The 25,287-nt window shown below is 42.6% G+C and overlaps 1 protein-coding gene across 3 annotated transcripts in view; it reads right to left on the bottom strand.

Moving 5' to 3' along the window:
• IPCEF1 (interaction protein for cytohesin exchange factors 1) overlaps positions 1-25,287 on the bottom strand; it is a 359,460-nt gene that overhangs the window by 75,116 nt on the left and 259,057 nt on the right. For all 3 annotated transcript variants that reach the window (XM_077289086.1, XM_077289085.1, XM_077289084.1), the window contains 2 exons: positions 13,211-13,269; positions 8,259-8,571 (listed from right to left, as the gene is read on the bottom strand). In XM_077289086.1, the coding sequence (XP_077145201.1) occupies positions 8,259-8,571; positions 13,211-13,269 (372 nt within the window). The remainder of the gene's footprint in view (positions 1-8,258; positions 8,572-13,210; positions 13,270-25,287) is intronic.

Genomic DNA, 25,287 nt, shown 5'->3' with positions numbered 1-25,287 from the left:
GTCTCTGCTCTGGGGTTGTCACGGTGGCTAGGCCCGGTCCGTGACCCTGCTGAGGGGCGTACAGTGATAGATGTGGATGGTGGTTGTGGTGCGGTGCAGTAAATAACGAGGACACCAGGTTGCAGTCTCTTTACCTCTTTACTGAAGATCTCTGGGTCCTCAATCCGGAATACGGTTAACCAGGCTGCGCAAGTCCGGACGGTCCAATGGCACCTCCAGAGTTCTCTTTGCAGGTGGAAATCTGTGCCTTCCTGCTAGCGCTATGTGTTGTGGTCCTTCCCTGCTGTGCTTACGGAAAGTCCCCACAACTGTTGTGTCTGTTTCTTAAGTTCCCTCACAACTCGATTAGATGATGTTCTGCTAATCTTCCGTCCCTCCCTGATGTTACGGTTAGGACGGCACCCGTATGACGGGTAGGCTCGGAGCTCTTCCGGGACCCTAGAGTCGCCCCTCTCCACAAGTTGCCCCCTATGTCTTCGTAGGTGATTTAGGTGAGACAGCCCGCCTATGACTGACTGTCCTGCCGTTGGTTTGAAGTATTGCTTGAAGCTAGATGTATGAATACTTCCTCGGCGTTCTGGCCGCCGGTTGTGCGCCTCAGTAGGATGTTGCCTCGGTCTCACAGCACGACTCCTACTGGTATTCTCCTTGTTGCTTTGATCTCGTTTCTCACTCAGCACAATCTATCTCGCTTCTAATCCTTCCTTGGGCACCGCCGCTATGCTGAGCCGGCACGGTCCCGTGACGTTCTCTCAAGTTGCCAGACCTCTGTCAGGATCCCACCCCCGACACGGGCCCTACCGAATCTTCCCCCACAACACCCTCTGCCACAAGGTGTTGCCTGGTTCCAACCCAGTCAGCTTTCTCTCTAACTTCCTGCCTGACCCCCAGTTTTACCAGTATGTGAGGAGTGGCCTAATGAATAGAACCCTTAGCTCCCCCTGGAGGCCCGGCTGTGAAATGTATTGGTGTCTGTGATACCTGGTCAGGTGAACTCCTTCAGTGCCATCAGACGTACCATAGCTCCCCTTAGTGGCGGAGCCACAGTACTGCAACGACCAGGACTCTGGGGCGCTGCACTTGCATGCTGGTCAGAAATCCCAAAAGTTGACATCCAGATTGCACGGGTAGCCAAAAGACTACCCTGCTATTTGGGGACTCCTCACAGCTGAAGGTCCCTCTGGAACGCAAGATGGATGGTCTGTTAAGAAAATTCTGAGGGACCTCAGCGACTTTACTAAATACCAATGCCATCTCTACCTGTGTGTCTCAGTCCATGTACCATTAGCTTGGACAGCTGGAAGAACAGCTTTCTATGGGTACTCCTAGGGAGGACATTCTGGCTTCTTTACCTCTCCTCCAGAAGGCAATAAGGTTCCTGGCAGACACCTCTGCAGAATCTGTAAGAGTTGCAGCAAGTTAATCAGGCTTGTCAAAGTAGGTAAGACGAGCACTCTGGCTAAGATCCTTGAGTGGGGACGTAACTTCGAAGATTGAGTTATGATCTATCCCTTTAAAGGGAAATAGCCCTTGATGACCTATTAGAAAAAACTTCGGACAAAAAGAAGATCCAGCCTGAACCTAGAGGTGCTAGGAAAAGATCCTTTTGCCCTCCTCAGGAGCCAACTCCTCAGTACAGAGGGAAAGGCAAGTTGGGTCAATGGAACTACCCGAAAGGTGGAAAAGGCAGAAATCTTTTTCTTCCCCACACTCAGAGGTAGAATAAAACATGATGCCAACATAGTAGGGGTCGCATCTCAGGGTTCCTTCCTCAGTAGCACAAGGTCTTCTCAGACCCTAACATCAGTCAGGGAAGGAATAAAGATAGAATTCTCCTCCTATTCCCCACAAAGAGTAAAAACAACACAACTCTCCTTTCCAGAGCTACAATCCACCTTGGTAGCAGGAGTAAGAAACCTATTATCCTCAAAGGTAGTCTCCCTAGTCCCAGAAAGGGAAAGAAACAGAGGACATTATTCCAATCTCTTCCTAATAAGGAAACCAAACAGATCACATTGGGTCATAATCAGCTTGAAACCCCTAAACCAGTACATAGTATATAGGAAGTTCAAGATGGAATCCATCAGGTCAATGGTACCTCTGATAGGTCAAGATTTCATCATGGCGATGATCGATCTACAGGATGTATACTACCACATTCCAATTCATCCAACTTATTGAAAGTTTCTAAAGTCTGCTGTCGTCCAGGGAAAACAGACAGCACATTATCAGTTCAATTTTCTCCCTTTCAGTATATCATCTGCACCACAGATCTTCACAAAGATCATGTCCGAAGTCATGGCAACATCAGACAACATGCATAGTTCCATACCTCAACGACTATCTGCTGGTGGCTCCTTCAGTACCGATACTCCAGGAACACCCGCAGATAACAACTCAGATCCTGTCATCCCTGAGTTGGATAGTGAACCACAAAAAAAAAAAATCGGATATGGTTCCCTCAACAATAAAAACATTCCTGGGGGTTTTGCTAGACTCTCAAAGACAAACATTCGTTTTGTCCAAACAAAAACAAATCTTGTTAAGATCAAGGATAAACATACTGCTAAGCAAGAAGGTAGTGCCAATAAGGTGTGCCATGTCAGTTCTCGGATCCATGACACCAGCAGAAAGGGATGGGGAGCCATGGTCTTCCAGGATGTATTCCAAGAACTGTGGTCAGACAATGTAAGCCAACAATCCTCAAACTTCATGGAACTGATTTGATTGCACCAGTTTGTATTGCGTTGGCCCAGGCTATGCAAAAGGACGTAGTGCACCAGGGCTCATCGCTGCTGACACAGTCACAGCAACATGAGTGGAATTCCACTGTGTTGGCACATTGCATATCAAACGATTAACCGGTAGGCCGAAAGGCCTCTGTAGCTATGCAAGTCCCCACCTTCGGGTTGCGAAAAATGGAAGTGAGCACACAGCGACCCTACTTTCTGCAACAGCACATCCTTGTCGGGATAGTGGAGGATAAATTTTTGTACTACCTGTTTGAGGACATAAGCCATGCAAGGCACATGTGTGATGTTGACCTGGCCTAGGGTCGCCACCAGGTTCGCAAAGTTATTGCACACAGCGTTCTCCAACTCTAGATTCAGTGGTGACCGCCATTGCAAAAACTAGCTGTCCACAACTGAGCTGTGTGACTGCGATCTCCAAGGAATAATAATTTAAACACTGCCCGATTGCATTGAACCGTGGCTGCGCAATATGGAGGTGGGGGGATTCTTTCTGCACCATTGGAACAGGTATCTCATTATGGAAGGTTGATGGCGCAGGTGGAGACTCTAGAGGAGGTGGAGGCAAAAGCACTGAAGAACATGTTAGATGCAGAGGTTTTTCCGGCAAGCCTTGGGGATTCCAAGACTTGTGCAGCAGCCCTTTGCAAACAGCCACCAGAGTCACACAGTGCCCAGTCAGTCAGATGTAACACCCCTGGCCATGTTTGCTAATCCAGGTGTCAGTGGTGAAATACACTCCAGCAGACATAGATTTCTTTAGAGAATGGGTGATGTCATCTGCAACATTCTGTTGCAGAAAGGCAGCATTTCTGTGGCCAACAGATTGGAGATGGTGGAGTTCAACCTCTTAGTTTCGGCATGTGTAGTAGGAAACATTCTTTTACATGACCACAACTGCAGGACTCAGGGCTGGCTGCTGTGCTGAGATAGGGTGTATTAGGGTGAACACAACAAACTGCTGGACTGTGAGTGAGGAGTAAGCAGATATATTATGTTTGATTGAGAAAGATGTGGTGTGCTCAGTGAAACAAAAACAGCAGGCATCTCCACTTCCATAACAGCTGATGGACAGTCACTCACACAGACTGTAAGTGGTATACAAGTGAAGGTTCTGCGGCCGTAGACCTTCATTACAACACTTGCCCCAATGACAGAGGAGGAAGAAGCAGCAGATATGATTGATGGGGTGGCCGGTGGTTGGGGAGGCTCCCTAGGCCACGTTTTAGAACAGTGAGATTCCCAGACTAATGCATGTTGATTGCACATGTGCCGGTTCATGCAGGTTGCAGTCAAATTATTGCAATTTTTTCCTCTACTAAGTAGTTTTTTCCAAAGTTAGCAGATAACCTGATGAGAAAAATGAGATAAAAGATGAGGAACATGCTGAATGTACTGTGCAGGCAGAGCAGGGAGAGGAGGAGAGTGACTCTCTGGGCAATGTTTGGGGAAACAAAGAGGATGACAATAAAGTTGTAGATCCCACTTGGTGTGAACCCAGGTGCATGCAGCTGAGTAGTTCAGCAGAGGAAGTGGAGCAGGAGGAAATTATGCTACGAATTGACGCACAGACATGCAGTGATGCAACTGGTGACTACAACAAGAACTGCATCCTCAGCCACAACTCTGGCTGTGGCCAGCAGCAGACGCAGGTCTATAGTTTGCAGGGATGGCAAGGGTTGCCTAGGCTGGGCCTTTTTTGAAACCTCAAAGGATGACCCAATTCAGGATCACCTCCACCCCAGGGGTTAACATCTGGAGATGAGGGATTGGATTTTGCTCAGACCCTACATCATCCAGCCCCAGATCCAACGAAAAAAATAATTTGGGCATCGGTGCAGATGCTTTCCTTTTCTTGATTTTGAGAATCTATTGAACAGGCCTCTGATGCCCATGGAATAGAATGTGTGAACAGCTCTGCAGACTTGTTCATCTGTGGTTCTCCACAGTCAGTTGGGCGGTTGGAGAGATGTGATGTGGGGGGAAACCAGGGTGATTGGGGTGCCACCTCTGAGGACTGTACTGTGTGTGATGTTAAGGTGGAGAAAGAGGAGGAGAGGTCACTTGATATAGCGCTTGCCATCCACTGGAGCACATGCTCTTTCTGGCCCTTATCTACAAGGTGTACCGCTGTGCAGCTGCCAAAGAAAGGGAGTCGAGTAGCCCATCTAGTAACAGATGTTATTACATTTCTTTGGGTAGGATGATACAATGTTTGTTCAGTAAAGCTTTAAATAACTTTACCGCTCAACCCATGTACACCTTGAACACCAAGCCTATTCCCCCTTCCACCACGACCTTGCTTTTTCCCACTCATGTTGTATGTACCCTTCTTTTAACCAGCTGTTTCACAACCCTATCACTATTTATTTGCGGAGCTAGTATGTCTGAACCACACTATTAGCAGAAAAGGATTTACATTAGGAAATGTAACCTCCTTCCAGCACTACAATATTAGCACAAACGATTTTGATTAGGAAATGTGGACTCCTGCATGAACCACAGTATTAGCACAAACGAGTTAGATTCTGGAAGGTCAATTTCACACCGGATTCTATCTAGCTGAACTAACTGACATTAAACAGCAGATCTGACTACTTGCAGGAGCAACCTCTCTCTCGAGTTGCACTGACAAAATGGCGTCACCAAAACAACATGTCCGCTTTTCATATGGAGAGGGACATGTGACTTCGGCAGCCAATGACAGAAGCCCTTTTGTCTGTACGTTGTGGATAGGTTCTGCACCCTGACTGACTGCTGGAATCTCCAGACATTAACTTAATTAAAAAAAAAAGTGTAACAGTCTGCTGCTCCTCTTACCTCTCCCAACTCCCTCCCCTCATCAGACACATCCCCCCACTCATGATACAACACCACCATCCTAGCCAAAGTCCTAACAAAAGCATTAGTGGAAATACGATCATTTAGCAAACTGTGCCTGAATTTTGATGACTTTGAGGGAAAATGCTCGGGAATCCGAACATGAATCTGAATGAGCTACGTTCGTGCCAAAATTACGATACGATACACTTTATGGATCCCGGGGGAAATTACGGTATTACAGCAGCAATACAAACAGCAGTACATAAAATATTAGGACACAAATATTGCACAAGTGTACCAACATTACATAACAAATAAATTTGGGTAGTTCTGGTATATAAGTTACTGTTAATTGACAGTAGTACACCTGCAATCAGTCATTGTTTTCTGCCACCCTTAGGAAATTATTATACATCCCCATAGCAGTAGGTACAAACGATTTCCTGAATTTCTCCTTCTTACACCTTAGTAGGATTAGGCGGCTGCTGAATGTACTCTTCTGCTTCAAGACCAGCTCGTATAGTGGGTGTGTATTAGGCTGGATTCACACTTGCGTTTTGATCTGCAGCGTTTTTTAAAAAAACGCATGTGGTGAAAAAACGCATGTAAACGCGGCAAAACGCTGCGTTTTTTAGACGCATGCTGAGAAGTGTGTGACAGCTGCCAATCATCAAAATCAACTAGAAAACCCACTATAAATAGAAATAGCTAGGGTTAGGGTTAGGGTTATGGATAGGGTTAGGATCCCTAGGGTTAGGGTTAGGGGTAGCTTTTTATTAGAATGTCCTGGTCACCAGGTCACTGATAAGCCACCCCCCACCATCAAGGTGATAAAGGGATCCAAACCCTAACCCTAACCCTGACAAGCCACCATCCACCATCAAGGTGATAAAGGGATCCTAACCCTACCCCTAACTCTAACCCTAACCCTGACAAGCCACCCCCCACCATCAAGGTGATAAAGGGATCCAAACCCTAACCCTACCCCTAATCCTAACCCTAACCCTGACAAGCCACCCCCCACCATCAAGGTGATAAAGGGATCCAAACCCTAACCCTACCCCTAACCCTAACCCTGACAAGCCACCCCCACCATCAAGGTGATAAAGGGATCCAAACCCTAACCCTAACCCTGACAAGCCACCCCCCACCATCAAGGTGATAAAGGGATCCAAACCCTAACCCTAACCCTGACAAGCCACCCCCCACCATCAAGGTGATAAAGGGATCCAAACCCTAACCCTAACCCTGACAAGCCACCCCCCACCATCAAGGTGATAAAGGGATCCAAACCCTAACCCTAACCCTAGGGATCCTAGGGATCCATAGGAATTGGCTATTATGTTGACCTGGTGACCAGGACATTCTTCTAATAAAAAGCTTTGTTCAATGTGGACACCCCAAGATATACGGTATTGCTATAGAGTACTAAAAATATAAACTCGTAGAGTATGGACTGTCATATAGGGTTAGGGTTAGGGGTAGGGTTAGGGTTAGGGTTTGGGTCCGTTTATCACCTTGATGGTGGGGGGTGGCTTGTCAGGGTTAGGGTTAGGGGTAGGGGTAGGGTTAAGGTTTTCTTGTTTTTTCTTGTGTTTAGGGTTAGGGTTAGGATTTTCTTGTTTTTTCTTTTGTTTTCTTGTGTTTTTCTATAAAAACGCATGCAAACGCATGTGCTTAAAAACGCATGCGTTTACATAGACAGCAATGCATATTTTTGCCGTGAATAAACGCATGCGTTTTTTTTGCGGCAAAAAAACGCAGCTAGAAATTACTACAGGTTGCATTTCTGCGAATGAACGCACGCGTCAAAAAGCGCATGCATTGCCGAAAACGCGTCAAAACGCATGCTAAAAAACGCATGCGTTTTTAATGTTAAGTATAGGAAAAAAACGCATGCTTTTTTAGCGCTAAAACGCTGCGGATCAAAACGCAAGTGTGAAACCAGCCTTATTGATCATTATAGCCCTACACTTCTTCTGAATCCTATCCTCCAATACCTGCTCAAAAGAGTCCAGATGGAGGACAACAGCCACGCTTGCCTTCTTGATAAGTTTGTTGAGCTTATTAGCCTCAGATACTCGCACACTACTGCCCCAGCATATGATAACATAAAAATGGCGCTTGCCACAATGGACTGGTAGAACATTTCCAGCATTTTACTGCACACATTGAACGACCTGAGCTTCCAAAGTAAGTACAGACTGCTCATTCCCTTCTTGTAAACATTTTCTGGATGACACCTCCAATCTAGTTTACTGCCAAGGTAAACCCCCAAATATTTGTAGCTCTCAACAATCTCAACCTCCTGGCCAGCAATATTGATCGGTAAGTAATCCTCCTTTTTCCTTCTGTAACTCACCACCAACTCCTTGGTTTTCTTTTCATTTAGTTCTAGACAGTTAGTTCGGCACCAATCCACAAAGTCAGAAACCACCCTTCTATATTCCTCCTCCCTGCGGTCCCCCACAATGCCCCCTACAATCACTGAGTCATCTGAGAATTTTTGGAGGTGACAAAAATCTGATTTATACTGAAAGTCCGCTGTATACAATGTGAAGAGGAAGGACGACAGCACTGTATCCTGAGGGGTTCCAACACTGCTCCATACACTGCCATATACCACCTCTTTGAGATTGGTGAACATTTTCCTAACAAGTACTTTCACTTATCTGTAGTGCTTACCTTTAACTTTCATGTGTAGTCCTTCTGTAATTATGGAAGGTAAAGCTATGTTTGATGATGGTTCCTTGTCTTTGAAAACAGAATGTGTCCTAAAGTCAGCACCTAAAATTTCACTATCTTTTTTTAGATGTAAATTCTTTTCTACAAACAATTTCTCAAGTTCTGGAGCTGATGAACTGTTTGTCATATGATGAAGTGAGACTTTTTCTCGATAATCCATAAGGCACAGTGATGATCCAGAATTGTGGACTAGACAACTCCCATATAATGGTAATGCAAGCTCTGAAGAAATTGATGGTGAATTGTGTTTTGTCTGCAGGCAAAAAGCAAAATTAAAGTACTGGTAATTAAATATAGCAATGAAATTAGTGCAATCTTAATCATTATTTAGAAACTAAATAGACCTAATGTATAATACATATGTAAATAAACAACTATTGCAAGCATCATGTGATGCAAGGACAAGAGATTTACTGTCTCTACATAGAGCAGAAAAAACAGAACAATCAACTGAGAGGCATGGTAAAGTAAGCAATTTTAAGTACACAGTGCTATATATTATGATGACTATGAGCGGGTTACTTGGTACCGGGTCCGACATGGCAGTTCCTAAAGGGGCAGGTCACGGCAGCAGTTATCCGGTCCGTGGCCCTGGGCATCCAATAATAAAGCGTTGTTTTTGTGGTAAATAGGTATAAAGTTTGTGAAGCCATGTTGGAGTGCCCCATGGGGCGGAGGGGTTACTCGGTATTGGGTCTGACATGGCAGTTCTTAAAGGGGAAGGTCACGGCAGCAGTGACCTGGTCCGTGGCCCTGGGCGTTCAATAATAAAGTGATATTTTTGTGGTAAATGGAAAATGGGAAATAGGAATAAAGTTTATGGGGAGAAGGGGAAATGTTCGTGACACCACCCGTGGTGTTCGGCAATGAGGTGGTGGCCGATGCAGCAGTTCAGATCCTCTGGGGTAGATGGTGATGCAGCAGAGTTGGTGCAGCTCTCCATGAGTAGAGCTAACCCCAGGGCAGATGTAGTGTAGAGGATATAAGATGGCGGTGGTGGTTATGCCAGGCAGGTGCGATTGGAAAAATGCAAAGGACACAGCAAGGTCTAGTTTCCAGACTGTTGCTTACAGTTCTTTATGGCACCCAGCCGAGTGTGCTGTGTCCTCTAGGTCTGTGGCCCAGCAAACTCCTAGGTAGTTTGGGATGCACCCTTCCAGAACTCCTTTCATATGCCTACCTTTAGCCGTCTCTCTACGCTGGCTTTCCTCTTCTCCTGCCCAGCGCCTTACCCACAATGTCCCAAGCCAGTAGCCACGAACCTGGTCGCGCGATGTTCTCTCAGTCCCCTGGATTCTCTACAGCTGCCTTTTTGGCAAAGTATGGGTGGATGTGGCTGTGACTCTTGCAGAAGCCATAGCCTCCGGTTTCTTAGCTAGACTTGAAGTTTCTCACTAAGTTGGGGCCGGTCCCCTTGCTGCAACTTGGTCCTTCCACATCTGGATGCGGGCCCATGGGTGGCTTCTGCACTTCCCGTGCCCCTAGGACCCCTTCTGTTATTCTGGGAGCTTCTTTCTGTCTTTATTTCCACTTCTTCTGTTCTGTCCATCAGGAGCTGCAGACCTGCACATCTGCTCAGCTCCACTTCCTCCCTCCGTCTCTCACTTTCCCTCCTAATTAGCTCCTCCCCACTGTACCTACCCCATCCACTCCCAACACCCATTCTTATCCAGCCTGGGATGAGGCCTTCCTCCCTAAGAGAACGCCCAGGTACCCCAACTAAACTGGTGTGTGTGTGCTGGATGTGAGTGTTAGAGTCCTGGGTAGTGCTCCCTCCTTACCTGAGAGTGGGACACCACACCTCTGGGTGAGGTGCAGTGTCTCTGTGGCAACTGGACTCCAGGGGCACCACAACTGCACTATACAAAGAGGATAAAAAATGTGATTTCTTTAATAGAAACACATATTTTCAAGGAATAACTGAATTCAAGTCAGTGTTGTTCAGATTAAGCATCTCTACTGAGTTCTCAAAATGTACTATTTTATATGGCTGAAACGCCTCTTTATTTTATGAAATTAATCTTTATGGGGTTTAGAGTTGTATCTTTCTGAAATTGCATTTCAAAATCACAAAATTTTTCATCTGTCTTGTTATCCATATGCAATCTGTATGCCTGTTTTTACATCCACATGGTATTGATTCTTATTCAATGAATAACATACAGATTCCTGTGTAAAGTACTGCAACGTATCTGTAAAAATCAGATTTTTTTTTTGGCACCCCTAAACTTGAATAGACTTGAATAGGTGAATCTCATCTGAAATACTAAATAGAATGGTGCATACTGCGATTTTTTTTTCACAAGAACATTCAGTCCACGTAAAAAAACTGTCATCTGAACTGCCCAATTGATTAACATTGATCTGAGTGTCGTCAAAGTAATGTCAGTTTTTTCCACAGACTGCACTCAAACATAAAATAATTGAGTAATGATTAGAAATTAATGTTAAACAGGGCTGAGACAAGGGCCTAGAGTGCTACCTCCTGCCTATCTGAGGTTGGTGCACTTAAAAAAAAAGCTGAATGTCTGCGGTCACCCAACGTCTTCCTGTGGTCACAGACATTCAGCACAGTGAAGGCCAGGGCCCAGGCAGCAAGGTAAGTGATGTCACTGACACTGTTTATCCCTCTCATTGTCCTGTGACCCTGCTGTTGCTCCCTCCCCATACTCAATTGTATTGGCGTCTGTCAGAAGCGAATACAATTGCTGTGGATGCCACCCGGGACAGGAGCAGAGGAGTTATCATCTTCCCTGCTCCGCCAGTAACTTAAGCAAGCAAAAGCCACTTCTAGCCTGTGCCTTGTTGGAGAATGTGCAAGCAGGGGACATGGGGTGGCACTATGGAGTGATGTCATTGCACCATCCAGTGTTCACTGCTGCACTTCACAGAAGAGGAGACTAAGGACAAGGAGCCTGGATTATGTGAGTATGAGCTTTTTTAAAAAATTTAATTCTTATCTTACTGGGCATAAAATGAGGGTCTGTGCAGATGGTGGGATAAAATGAGGGAAGGGGCTGCACTGATAGGGGAAATAAATTGAGGGCAGGGGAGGTGGAGATGGGGGTTAATAAACTGAGGTCTGTGCTGATGAGAGTAAAACATGCAGAGGAGGGGGAATAACATGAGTGGCTGTACAGATGGGGGTGAGTAAACAGAAGGGCTGTGCAGATGTGGGAATAAACTGATGGGCTTTGCAGATGAGGGAATAAGCTGAGGGGCTGTGTAGAGGGGGAAATGAGTGGCTGGAAAGAAGAGGGATAAAATGTGGGGCTGTGCAGATGAAGGGAATATACTGAGGGACTGTGAAGGGGGCATGAAATGAGCGGTTATACAGGGGCCATGAAGGGGGATAGCAAAGTATGTGAGGAACGGTGGTGACTATACTGTATATGGGTCTGTGGAGGTAATTATACTGGGAGCTGTGATGACCATACTGGATAGGGGGCTGTGAGGAATATCATACTGCTTGGGGTGTTTGTGGGCCATACTTTTGTTTAGGGTGCATCATAGTATACATGTGGGCTGTTTTGAACATCATACTATTTATGGGGGTCTGCAGTGGACATAATACTATGTATGGGGTGCATTGGAAAATCGGTATTATAGTGTTAATCGAAATACTTATTACGTTGTCTTTAGTATAAAGATTGTACTCTGTTTTATATAAACTGCTTCATATAAACAGTCATAATTAATATGCATAAGACTACTAATGCACTTATGTGTGGGGAACTTTTCTGGGGTCTACATTTGATTTGCAACAATTTTTTTTCTAAATAAAAACTTTTAGTAAGAAAAAAACTATACTCACTTCTCGCCTTTCCTGCAGTCCTCTTAGGCTATGTGCACACGTTGCGGATTGGTGCTTGGATTTTTCCACACTGTTTTTGCAAAATCCGCAGGTAAACCGCACTGTGGATTACCCGCGGATTTGCTGCGGATTTACCGCGGTTTTAAGAGGATTCCACCTGCAGTTTTACACCTGCGGATTCCTATTGAGGAGCAGGTGTAAACCGCTGTGGAATCCGCGCAAAGAATTGACATGCTGCGGAAAAAACACCGCTGCGTTTCCACGCGGTATTTTCCGCAGCATATGCATTGAGGATGTTGTTTTCCATACATTTACATGGTACTGTACAACTCAAAACAGCTGCAGATCCACAGCGTCAAATCCGTGCGGATCCGCAGCAAAATCCGCAACGTGTGCACATAGCCTTAAGTGTTAAGTCTGAAAGAAATTTAGAGAAACATTGGAAAAAATTGATCGCAATGAACTGCAAAACTCTTTTCACAAGAACTTAAAAGGTAAGTTCGGGCATAGGTATGTAATTACCTACAGGATTATTTTATCAATATCACATCGGTCAGGGTCCAATACCTGTCACCCACACCGATCAGATGTTTTTTGCATTGCCAAAAAAAAACACATTGAAAGAAGCATTGCTCCACGGCTCTGTTTAAAGTGTAGTGGTCAATGCTGGCCTTTGATGGCTATTGCAGAAGCTGTGGGAGCTTTTTTGAAGAAGCTGTACTACAGTAGCCAGCAGAGGCTGCTACACTTTAAAAAGAGCTGATCTCTGCAGCTCCATTCGGAGTGTCTACATTCAGACATTGTTGGAGCATAAAACAGCCATTTGGTGTGGGCAATTCGAATCAGATCCCCACTAATCTACCATTGATTCACTATCTTGCAGATATTTCATATTTATGTATCAAATACCTACACTCAGACAACCCTTACATTTCTGCATACTTAATTACAAATATTTGATGGCCTGCTTCAAAACTTCAAGAAAGTTCTTGCAGGATATGAAAATTCTGCAATAACAGAATGACAGGTCAATTAGTTTAGCATAATAAATCTTAACATTTTTCAGTGCCATACATACTAAGGGAGGTGTCTCTGCTCCTACGTCATGATCATCATGTTCACTTTCACTCCAGCAATCTACAAGAGAGGCAAAAGAGAGAGTCTGTTAGTTCACTGATTTTCAAGTACTGCTACTGGGTAGAAACGTTCTGCCATTTCTGTCCTGGACTTATTAAGTAATGCTGTATGACAGGACTATATTAAATTTGGCAAGAAAATGTGAGAGAATTTTGGAAGGCTGAAAATATGTTATATCTAAAGCCAAACGCTGACAATTTTTTTTTGTAATCCACTGGTATCTATTTTGAACTGTGATTTCTGTTATGCTGTAATGTCTATTGTCTGTACAAGTCCCCTCTATAATTTGTAAAGCGCTGCGGAATATGTTGGCGCTATATAAATAAAAATTATTATATACATATATTAAATATATACATATGTATAACATATTTAAATTGTTTTCTTTCTGTATGAATTTGATATTTAAATTTTATCTTTTATTTCTCCTTAGAATTTTAATTTCAAAGCAGGAATTAAACAAAAAACCTCTTACTTGGATTTATGTCTTTATTTACACGGGAAGTTATAATAACTGCATCATTTTATATATTTAACACTTAAAAGAAAAAAGACATAACTAACAATCTAAAATTTGTGTGCTGTTAACTTTTTTCTGTAACAATCTAAAACTTGTTTTTTTCCTTTGCATGGTAATAATATATTTTTACTGCATGGCGTTTGACATGTCACAGCAAGTGACATCTGAAACAGGTTGCATCTGAATAATAAGGATACCATATACCCCAGTTTCAATTTAAAGCTGGCAACCTTAGTAAGAAGAAGCCTTTGAAGCCCCTTAGCCTTTACAAGTCAAAGGCCAAGTTCTTATTAGTTTTTCTATCTATAGATGTTTTACAAAGTGTTAAGTAATGTGTATTTGGGGAATATTCAAAGAAATATTAAAATATTAAATTTAATAGTTTACAATGCGCATTGATAATTAGAATAAAATAATTTGGGTTAACAACATGTATTCTTACCTTTGTATGTGAAATATGTAGTTTCAACTTATATATGTGAATCACAGTCTGAGTGACAGATAACAGATGAGTGTATGAGCAGCTGCTAAGAGTGAACGTAATGCAAGAGTGAATAGCGTGGAATGTGTATGCACAGTGTGAGAGAGGCCTCATGGTATTCTATGAAATATTATTTACTCAACATATATTTCTATATTTCTTTAGTAATTATTATTTCTTGATTTAATTAATAGTGAATAAGTGCAATCACACATCAATATGGTTTATCAAGAAAATCTACATTTAGAACATTTTTTCCAAATGATAATTTTATGGTATTCAGTGTTTTTTTTTAATGGTTACATAGATGGGTACACATCTTCAAACAAATATATGGCACAAACTGATATGAACGTTATAAAATAATTAATTGTTTTTAATTTCCTTGTAGATTGTAAGCTTGCGAGCAGGGAACTCACCCCTAATGTCACTGTTTAAATTGTCTTAACTTGTACTGAATTTATTGTCTGTACATGTCCCCGCTTAATTGTAAAGTGCTGTTGAATATGTTGGCGCTATATAAATAAAAATTATTATTATTAATTATTAATTTTGGTTTTTACAAATTGATTTTTTCATAAAATAATAATTTCTGGTAATAAGGGGGAAATGTGTTTTTGATCCTGATTACATCATCACATTTAATCAATATCTCTTTTTCACACATTTTAATAAAGAAGAAATATTAATAAGGTATTATTGGGTACAATAACATCGGTTGTAACAAAGTTGCATAATTTCAATATTTTGGTAATCCAAGGTTATGACAACATCTAGATAATGGAAATATTAAAGGGAATGTGTTACTGAGACATAACCTCTGCATTTATAATCAACATATAAAGGCCTTATTTTTATTCTAATTTTTATTTTTCATTTTTCATTTTTTCTTTTTAAATTTTTCTTCTTAATTTTTATGTTTTATCTCAAGAAAAAATCAATATTTAATAAAGTAATGTCTAGTACAAGAATATTGCTTCATTAAATATAGTGATCATATGGTTTCACTATAAGAAGTTTCAATTCTGAGTTAAATACAACAATTCTTTCTCTCATTCATTCATATATATTCTTATTTTGGTTCATGGCTATACATTCTTAAATATTATTGGTCTAATAAATATAGTTTATTAATAACGTTTTAGTAATAAAGATGGAAACACTTGTTACATAAAAAGACACGCTGACATCTATGGGTTCAAAAATAAATTACACCTATGACATAAAAATGTTTTATCACATGAAGAATATGGTTAATAATGTAATATTTTATTTTTCCAAATATAAATTCCATATTAATATTCTGATAATAATGATATGGATATTTTTGATTGCTATGGTATGCTGTGATATTACAGGATAGGAAAATTACCAGATTTGGTATAGAATAGGGAATGATGACTTCAAGCAAGATGCTGCAGTTATGTTAATAAAGACTTTTCATATTTCTAAATTCAATTGATTCTTAAAAGTTGCAAGAAGAAAAGGTTGCTATCCAGAAATTCCACAAGGTAACAATGCTATATGGTTTCTGAATAATATAGACTGTGTCAATTGCAATTCTTGTCACCACTGACAATCACAACTGCAGAATCCATCACTGACAACCATAACTGCATTATCTAAACTGACAACCACAATTGGAGAGGACGATGATCCTATGATGCCAAGATGAACTGTGTTATTACGTTTTATCATGTTCCAGTGGTTTCCTATCACCTATAAGACTTCCATGAAAGCAGGTGAACAATCAGGTAATTGTCAGGACACTACAATCCTGACATGTGTCCTGTGCATTAAGGAATGGTTATTGTGCTATGTTTAGCAAGGAAGAGTCAATTTAACCCTTGCTGTGCCGACCAAAGACATCACACCTGTTCTGAGACCAGTACGGATGATATGGAAGGATTCCAGATGATTTCCAAGGCAAGCCAATGTAAGTCCAGGTCTCTAAAGGTGACACTGCACAGATATTAAAGCTACATTTCAACTATGGACTTTGTTTTCTTATCAACATTTGAATTTATGGACTTTGATTGACACATGACACACGGTCTCTACAATATCTACATGCTATTATCTATTTCAAAAGAATTATAATAAAGATTGTTTTAAAAAAAGAACCAAGAAGACGACCTCAAGATGAAGACCAGATGACATCAGACCTGAGATGCTTCAAGTAGATATAGGGAAATATAATATGAATATTAGTCATGGCTTACCATAACAAATTTACATATCATTATGTTATTGAGTACGTGTAACAATAATATTATTATTATGAACATTAAATTATTTTGGCGAAGAAGAAGAAAACAAGATCTTATTAATATATTTACTTTGAGGGTTCCAATCAATGTCTGTCACCCTCAAAAGGGGGAATTGTTAAATATTAATTATTAATTATTATTCTTATTCTCAATTCTGTACTGAGCACATTGCCTTTCACTGACATTACAAAAGCTATTTCTGTATATATAGCTCAGAGTATTAGTTAACACCATATAGAGAGAACACGTGGTTTTGTGGGACATATATACTACGTCTCTTAGGAGGGTGGGGGCTGTCACCTCCTGCCTTCACCATCATTCTCCATGGACATCAGACAAGTCACAGAGGGAATGAACAACTGGTAGCCATGATGACTTCAGACTTCACACAGACAGATGGCTTTTACTATTCAGAACTTTGGGAAAGATGTGGAACAAACGCTGATAGGAACAAATGGACAATCTGTTCGTAACTATTTCACTTATTTTATGCTTTGCTGCAATGTGTTTTTTTCTGTGGACAATCCAATAAACCACTATATTTTTTATGAGAATATCATGACATTTTTTCTTTAAGAGTAATGCACCTGGTAAAGAGTCCTGATTAAATAAATGTGCGAAATAAGCATATTTAACAAATACATTCTTCCCTCTATCTGTAAAGGTATAAAGGTATCACTCCGAGAATACTTTTGTCATCATTGGGCAGAAAAGTATTCACATCCCTCTATCTGTGAAATGTTCCCAATGCCACTAGCTGCAACACAACCCCAAAACATGATTGATCCATCCCCATGCTTAATGTTTGGCGAAATGTTCTTTTCCTGCAATTCTGTTCCCTTTTTTCTCCACACATACCTTTGCTCATTATGGCCAAAAAGTTCTATTGTAACTAGAGATGAGTGAACTTGTTAGGGGAAACATTTGCCAATCTCAAATTCCGCACGATCATTGCACATTTGTGTTCAGATTCCCAAGAACTTTTCCTCAAAATCGGCAAAATTAGGCCAAAGCTTGATAAATCATCGATTTTTCACTAATGCTTTTGGTAGGACTTTGGCTAGGTTAGTGGTACTGTATGATGAGCAGTGAGGGATGTGTTTGAAGAGGGGAAGGGTGGTGAGATGTTAGAGTAGTGACGGACTGTATTTTCTAATTTTTTTATTAACTTAATGTATGGAGATTACGGCAACCAATCAGGGAGCAGAAACCATCCACAACGTCCAGACACAATGGTTTCTGTCATTGGCTGCCGAAGTCACATGTCCCTCTCCATATAAAAAGTGGACATGTTTTTGCACCATTTTGTCAATGTAATAGCACAGAAAGGCTGCTCCTTCTGCTATTGCAATCAGTCAGATAGTTAGCTAGGCGGTTTATGGTCAGGTAGCTCAGCTACATAGGATCTGGTGTCAAATGGACCTTCTAGCATCTAAATTGTATGTGGTACAGCCAGGAGACCAGATTTCAGCATATAAATCATTTGTGCTAATAGTGTGGTGCAGTCAGTAGTCCACATTTCAGAATCTAAGACGGTTGTGCTGATAGTGTGGTGCAGCCAGTAGTCAACATTTGAGAATATAAATAGTTTGTGCTAATAGTATGGTGCAGCCAGGAGTCCACATTTCAGAATCTAAATCCTTTCTTCTAATAGTGTGGTCCAGTCACCAGACCACATTTTTTAATTCAAATCCTTTCTGCTAATAGTGTGGTGCAGACACCAGGCCACATTTTGTAGCTTAAATCCTTCTGCTAGTAGTGTGGTCCAGACACCATGCCACATTTCTGAATCTAAATCCTTTCTGCTGATAATAGTGTGGTGCAGACACCAGGCCACATTTTGTAGCTTAAATCCTTCTGCTAGTAGTGTGGTCCAGACACCATGCCACATTTCTGAATCTAAATCCTTTCTGCTGCTAATAGTGTGGTCCAAACACCAGGCCACATTTCAGAATTTAAATCATTTGTGCTAATAGTGTGGTCCAGCCAGGAGTCCACATTTCAGAATTTAAATCCTTTGTGCAAATTGTGGGGTGCAGCCAGCAGTATACATTTCAGCATCTAAATCCTTTGTGCTAATTGTGTGGTCCAGACATCAGTCCACAATTCAGCATCTAAAGGTACCTTCACACGAAGCGACGCTGCAGCGATAGCGACAACGATGCCGATCGCTGCAGCGTTGCTGTTTGGTCGCTGGAGAGCTGTCACACAGACCGCTCTCCAGCGACCAACGATGCCAAGGTCCCCGGGTAACCAGGGTAAACATCGGGTTACTAAGCACAGGGCCGCGCTTAGTAACCCGATGTTTACCCTGGTTACCATCGTGAAAGTAAAAAAAAACAAACACTACATTCTCACCATCTGATGTCCATCAGGTCCCTTGCCGTCTGCTTCCTGCTCTGACTGAGTGCCGCCGTACAGTGAGAGCAGAGCACAGCGGTGACGTCACCGCTGTGCTGTACTTTCACTTTCACTTTGCGGCGCTCAGTCAGAGCAGGAAGCAGACGGCAAGGGACCTGACGGACATCATATGGTGAGTATGTACTGTTTGTTTTTTTTTACGTTTACGCTGGTAACCAGGGTAAACATCGGGTTACTAAGCGCGGCCCTGCGCTTAGTAACCCGATGTTTACCCTGGTTACCAGTGTAAAATATCGCTGGTATCGTTGCTTTTGCTGTCAAACACAACGATACACGGCGATCTGACGACCAAATAAAGTTCTGAACTTTATTCAGCGACCAGCGATATCACAGCAGGATCCAGATCGCTGCTGCGTGTCAAACTAAACGATATCGCTAGCCAGGACGCTGCAACGTCACGGATCGCTAGCGATATCGTTACAAAGTCGTTTCGTGTGAAGGTACCTTTAATACTTTGCGCTAATCCTGTGGTCCAGCCACAATGCCTCAGCAAATAAATACAAATTGTTAATTTACTGACAGGCGACTAACACATGTGGGCCTAGGGTTGTGAAAAAGTGAGGTCATGGTGGAATGGAGAATAGATATGGTGTTCGAGATGTAAGTGGGTTAAGTGGTAATGTTACTAAAAGCTCAACAGAACAAACACCAATTCGTCCTATCCAAAGACAACTGACAACTTCTTTTTACTGAACGGGCTAATCAACTCCCTTGTAGATGAGGGTCATGTGCTCCAGTGGATGTCAACCACTGTATCAAGTGACCTCTTCTCCTCTTCCTCCACCTTAAGATCACACGCAACACAGTCCTCAGGAGGAAACACCCCAATTACCCATGTTTCTCCCCGTGCCACAACTCTCCAACTGCTGATCTAACCCAGAGTACAAATAGTATGACTGCGCAGCTTGGATGCATGGGACAAGGCCTGGGACAGGGCTTGGACAAGCATTTCTAACTTAGACATTGATCAGAAACAGATGGATAAGTGACAGGTGTAGGCCTGGTTTTATGAGAGCCCTATCAAATTCAGGCAACATGAAGGATACCCAAGTTGGAGTCCAAACATTTACAAATTAGGGGCAGACACCAGGAAAAGTGGCATAAATTGACCCACAGTAGAAGTTTTATAATGGCACAGCAGCAGTGAGGCATGGGCCACATATGAGTCAGGATCTGGGCCAGCATTCACAGCCTTGAATTTAAGTTCAAATGAACAGCTGGATGAGGGACTAGTGTAGGCCTGCTGTGCTGGGAGCCCTGATACTTCATGCAACAGCTCAAACTGCTTTTCTGCTCACACTCAGGTGGCACAAGTTTCAGGTTCATAGACTGCTATTGTTTAATTAATTTAGTAACTGGATAGTAAACTGAAAGCAAGTGCAGACCTGCCGGTCTGGGAGCCCGACTGCTACAGGCAACTCACATGAAGCAGACCAAACTTGAAGTCCAAACATTTCTAAAAATTAGGGGCAGACACCACTAAAGTGGCATCAATTTTCCCAGAGTATAAATAGTATAATGGGGCTCAGGAACCCCTTCCACCACAGGCAACCCACCAGACTGAGACACAACTTGGAGTATCCACATTTCAAAAAAATGTTAGTAACATCAACAGCAGGCACAGATGCCACAACAAAGGTGTTAAAAGCTGCAAAAATGCAAGATCCCTGCAGCACTAAAAGCACTAAAAACTACACCATCTCCTCGTCTGCCCAGTCTTCGACTGGGGTGCAAAAATCATAGGAGATCCATGACTTGCTCATCTTGATGAAAGTTAGGTGGTCTACACTCTCAGGGGACAGCGGGTGTACGGAGCCATCAGGAGACCATCAGCAGCACTGAAGAAATGTTCTGAAAGAACGCTGGCTGCCGTGAATGGCAAAATCTCTAAGGAATGACCGGTTAGCTCAGGCCACTCTTCGTTTTTTGAAGACCAAAAAGCAAAAGGGTCTAAACCCCCTGATAGCTTTGAGAATGAGCTCGAGATACTTCTGCACCATTCTCTCCAGTCATTCACAAAGTGTCAGACTTGTGCTCTGTTATGCTGGCACAGGGGCCGATCTAAAAAATGTGTGAAATGACTTACAGAAAATGCTTATTCTACTTACCCTGCTGCTGCTAATGTTTTTGCATTGACAACACGATGTTCCAAGGGTTGGAAGTCTATAACTGTGATGCAGACTGTGTGTCTCACTGTGATCTTGGGGAACACCACTCTTAAGATTGTCTGTGTGTTTTGATACTAAAGCATGCTTGCATTCCTTTCCAGGGAGGCAAAGCATCTGGCTAAATTTACTCTTCTACCGTGGATCTAACAGAGTGGCATCCCAGTAGTCAGCACTATTTCTAATCCTAACAACACAGGCACCATGTTCCAGGTAGTGCAGCAAGAAGGTACTCATGTGTCAGGTTTTTAGAGGGAAATTGCAGGTACATTGCTTCCTCAGTTCCCTCTCGTCATACACGGACAACAGAGAGGGGATCATTATCCTCTTCATTTCCTGACTGTTGCATGCCCATCACCTTTTCCTCCTCATCCTTCTACATTTGTTCCTTGGCTCCTGCACCTTCACTAAAAGTTTGGTAACATGAGTCCCCCCTTGATAGCTGTAATCCTCTCTCCCATGGCACTCACCAACAAAATAACATACTGCACCAGGGCTCGTCGCTGCTAACACAGTCGCTGCAACATTTGTAGAGTGGACTTCCACCATGTCGGCACATTGCATATCAACTGCTTAACCGGTAACCCAAAAGACCTCTGTAGCAATGCAAGTTGATGACCCGCGGGGTGTGAACGGCAGAAGTGAGCACACAACAACTGCGCTTTCTACATCAGCGCATATAGGCTGGGATAGTGGCAGAGAAATTGCTGTACCATCACATTGAGGATGCGAGCCATGCAAGGCACATGTGTGAGGTTGCCCCGGTGTAGGGTCGCCACCAAGTTCGCCTCAAGGTGCAGTGGAGACAGCCATCGCTCAAGCTCGGCCTAGGTAGCTGTCCACAACTCTTAAGCTGTCGAAGGCATATTAATTTAAACACTTAAACTGAAGAGACAATACGGAGTTAGAGTCCCATTTTAGGAATGCAAAATACAATTTTTATTAATCAGATAATACATAACAATAAATAACAACATATAACTGAAGACAGTGAAAAGACCTTCATGGAACACTGAAAAATAACAGCAGTGAAACCCACTCAAACACTGGCAGTATTACTCGTAAAGTGCTGTTAGTGCATATTTTGGGTAGAGAAGCCCACCATATTACCTCACTAGTGTGTGGGGATGTGCCTGGACCCAACCAAGGAATCCATTAGCCCAATCAGCTTATATAGCATCCAGCATGGTAGGTATAACTCTTACCCATAAAAGAGCCGGTGTTGGGGGAATCACCGCCGCAGCCCCAACGCACGTTTCGCGTCGGCTTGCTTCTTCAGGGGGCAGTGAAGTGCTCTGTATTGGACCCAAAATATATAGTGTCCATGATACCGGATCATGTGCGCCTAATTGCGGCGCATGTAGCTCGTCATCCACGCCAGGAGTTGCATGGTGTTCGGCGCCCAAGATGGCGCTGCGGTTCACAGTCACGTCCTGATGACGTCACTGGACCGCACACGTCACTGTCAGGGCGCCGCCCACAATGCCCCGGCGATTGGCCACGAGGGACATGCGCACTAGGCATGGAAGAACATGGAGATAAACGTGACGTTGAAGCGTCGAAAAAAGAACGCTACACCGCAATATAATATGACGCAAAACAGGACGCTCAAGCGCACCGAAAACAACGGATTTTTTTTTTTTTTTTTTTTTTTTTTTTTTTTAAATCATCAGCTACAGCACAGACGTGAAGAAAAAAAGGAAGAACGCACAGACCCCAATAATAACAAATTTTCATAAGTGCAGAAAAATAAAAAGGACAAATAACAAGAATGGATGTGCATTATACTACAAATCACAATATAATAAGCATAATACAAGCCATAATAATGTGATAAACGCAGACAAACTGCCAGTGAATAAAAACAGTGCCTATCACGTATATATATGAGAAAAATCACCCTGGAATCATAATAAAATATAAACATAAAACCCAATAAACAACCAGGGGATAAAGTGTATATATATACAAAAAATGAAGTATATGATTTTATAAATATATACCGAAAACCAAAATATTCATAATGAAAAAATATAAAAAATAATAATAAAGATAAAGATAATGTGATCATTACTTAATGCTGCAAGCCATACAATTCTGGCAACACGTAATATAAACATCCTGACAGAGGCATAATATTACTGCGCGCAATACGATCCCGATGACACGTTATATGTTGGTCACGAACATAGTCCCACTATTGGTATCTTGATCCAGAGTCATTCCATATTCTTCCACGGAGCCACTCACGGACTACTCCATACATGGACCCATATACGATGAAAAGTATATACAAAACTAGATGAAGGTATAATACAAAATATAAATTAATAACCCATACAAAACACAAACACATAAGTGAACAACTAAAAAATGAACATAAAAAAGGAGACAAAGTATATTATTATAAAAAGGAACTAAAGCTGAGATGTTCATTAAGCCCTAATGGGGAGATGGTATCCAACAGAGTTATCCATCTGCATTCACATTGGGCAAGTTTACGTTTCAGATCACCTCCTCTGATGCCGGCACGCACCTTATCAATACCCCAGACCTTTAGATGTTTCGGGTTGCATTGATGGTGCAGGCGAAAATGTCTGGGTATTGGTTTAAGACTGTCCACATCGTCCACGTCACCTGCTCCCATGATATCCCGTATATGTTCACGGACGCGTACACGTAGTTCACGTGTGGTTAATCCTACATATATCAATTTACATGTACATATTGCGTAGTACACCACGAAAGTGGAGCTACATGTAATGTGCTCCCTAATTTGGAAAGTTCTACCATTGGATGACGTGAACGATGTGGACCGCACCAAATTTTTGCACGCAAGACAACTCCCACATGGAAAAAAACCCTTTCGTGGTTGTCCTGCTCCAAAAGGATTCGGGGTTTTGGCGACATAGTGGCTATGTACCACCATGTCGCGTATATTGGTGCTCCTCCGTGCCGTCATCAGAGGTCGGTCCGACAGATGCTTACGTAATACTGGGTCTGTTAATAAAACAGACCAATGCTTATTCATAATGGACCTCATCACATCCCATTTGTGGTTGTAGGTTGACACGAACCTTGGTTGTCCATCACCCTCTCTCTTCTTTTGATTATCCTTCTTCCCTACTGCTAATAAATCGTTTCGTCTGGTCCATTTTGCTCTCCGATAACCCTTTTTAATGGCGTGGCCGCTATAACCACGTGCCCTAAACCTCTCCCCAAGGTCCACCGCCTGACTTTCAAACATTGAGTCAGAGGTACAAATCCTCCGGGCCCGAAGGAATTGTCCAATCGGAATAGCCCTGATCGTGGAGGGCGGATGTGAGGAAGTGGAGTGCAGAAGGGCGTTTACAGAGGTCTCTTTTCTATACATATCAGTATAAATTGTCCCATCCTCCTGTACTCTCAACATAATATCCAAAAAGGGAATTTCTTTTTTATGATACGTGTAGGTGAGCTTGATATTGGAGTCATTGAGATTGAGCTGAGCCATAAAATTAACTAGTTCAGAGACAGGGCCGTGCCATATGAACAGCACGTCATCGATATAACGGTACCAGCCAAGTATTTGGGGGACGGCCTGTGCCTCACTGGAGAAGATTTCTCTCTCCCAGAAACCCAAAAACAAATTTGCATAAGATGGTGCACAGGCCGCCCCCATGGCGGTGCCCTGTCTCTGAAGAAAAAATCGATCTTTAAATACAAAAAAATTGTGTGTCAAAACAAAATCCAATAACTCCAATATCAGCTCACGAAGATCAATATCCAAATTACTTGATTCAAGAAAAAACCTCACCGCCCTCATGCCATCCACGTGCCGAATACTCGTGTAAAGAGCCTCGATATCAGCTGTTACCAGCAACATATCACCCTCCACGATCAGGCCATCAACCCGTTTAAGGACGTCCGTCGTGTCCCTGACATAGGAGGGCAGCGTCTCGACCTCTGGCCTCAGATAGTGTTCAATGAACTTACACGTCATATCACACAGCCCTCCCATGCCAGAGACAATCGGACGTCCGGGTGGTGAAATTGGGTCTTTATGGACCTTGGGGAGAAGGTAAAAGGTAGGTATCACCGGATCCTGGGGCAAGAGACCACCCAAAATTTTTTTGGTTATCAGACCTCTCTCAAAGGCCAGCTCCAAGATATTCTGGAGTT

This window comes from Ranitomeya variabilis, chromosome 2 (assembly GCF_051348905.1).
Source record: "Ranitomeya variabilis isolate aRanVar5 chromosome 2, aRanVar5.hap1, whole genome shotgun sequence".
Lineage (NCBI taxonomy): Eukaryota > Metazoa > Chordata > Amphibia > Anura > Dendrobatidae > Ranitomeya > Ranitomeya variabilis.
This window is presented reverse-complemented; position numbering and strand designations above follow the sequence as displayed.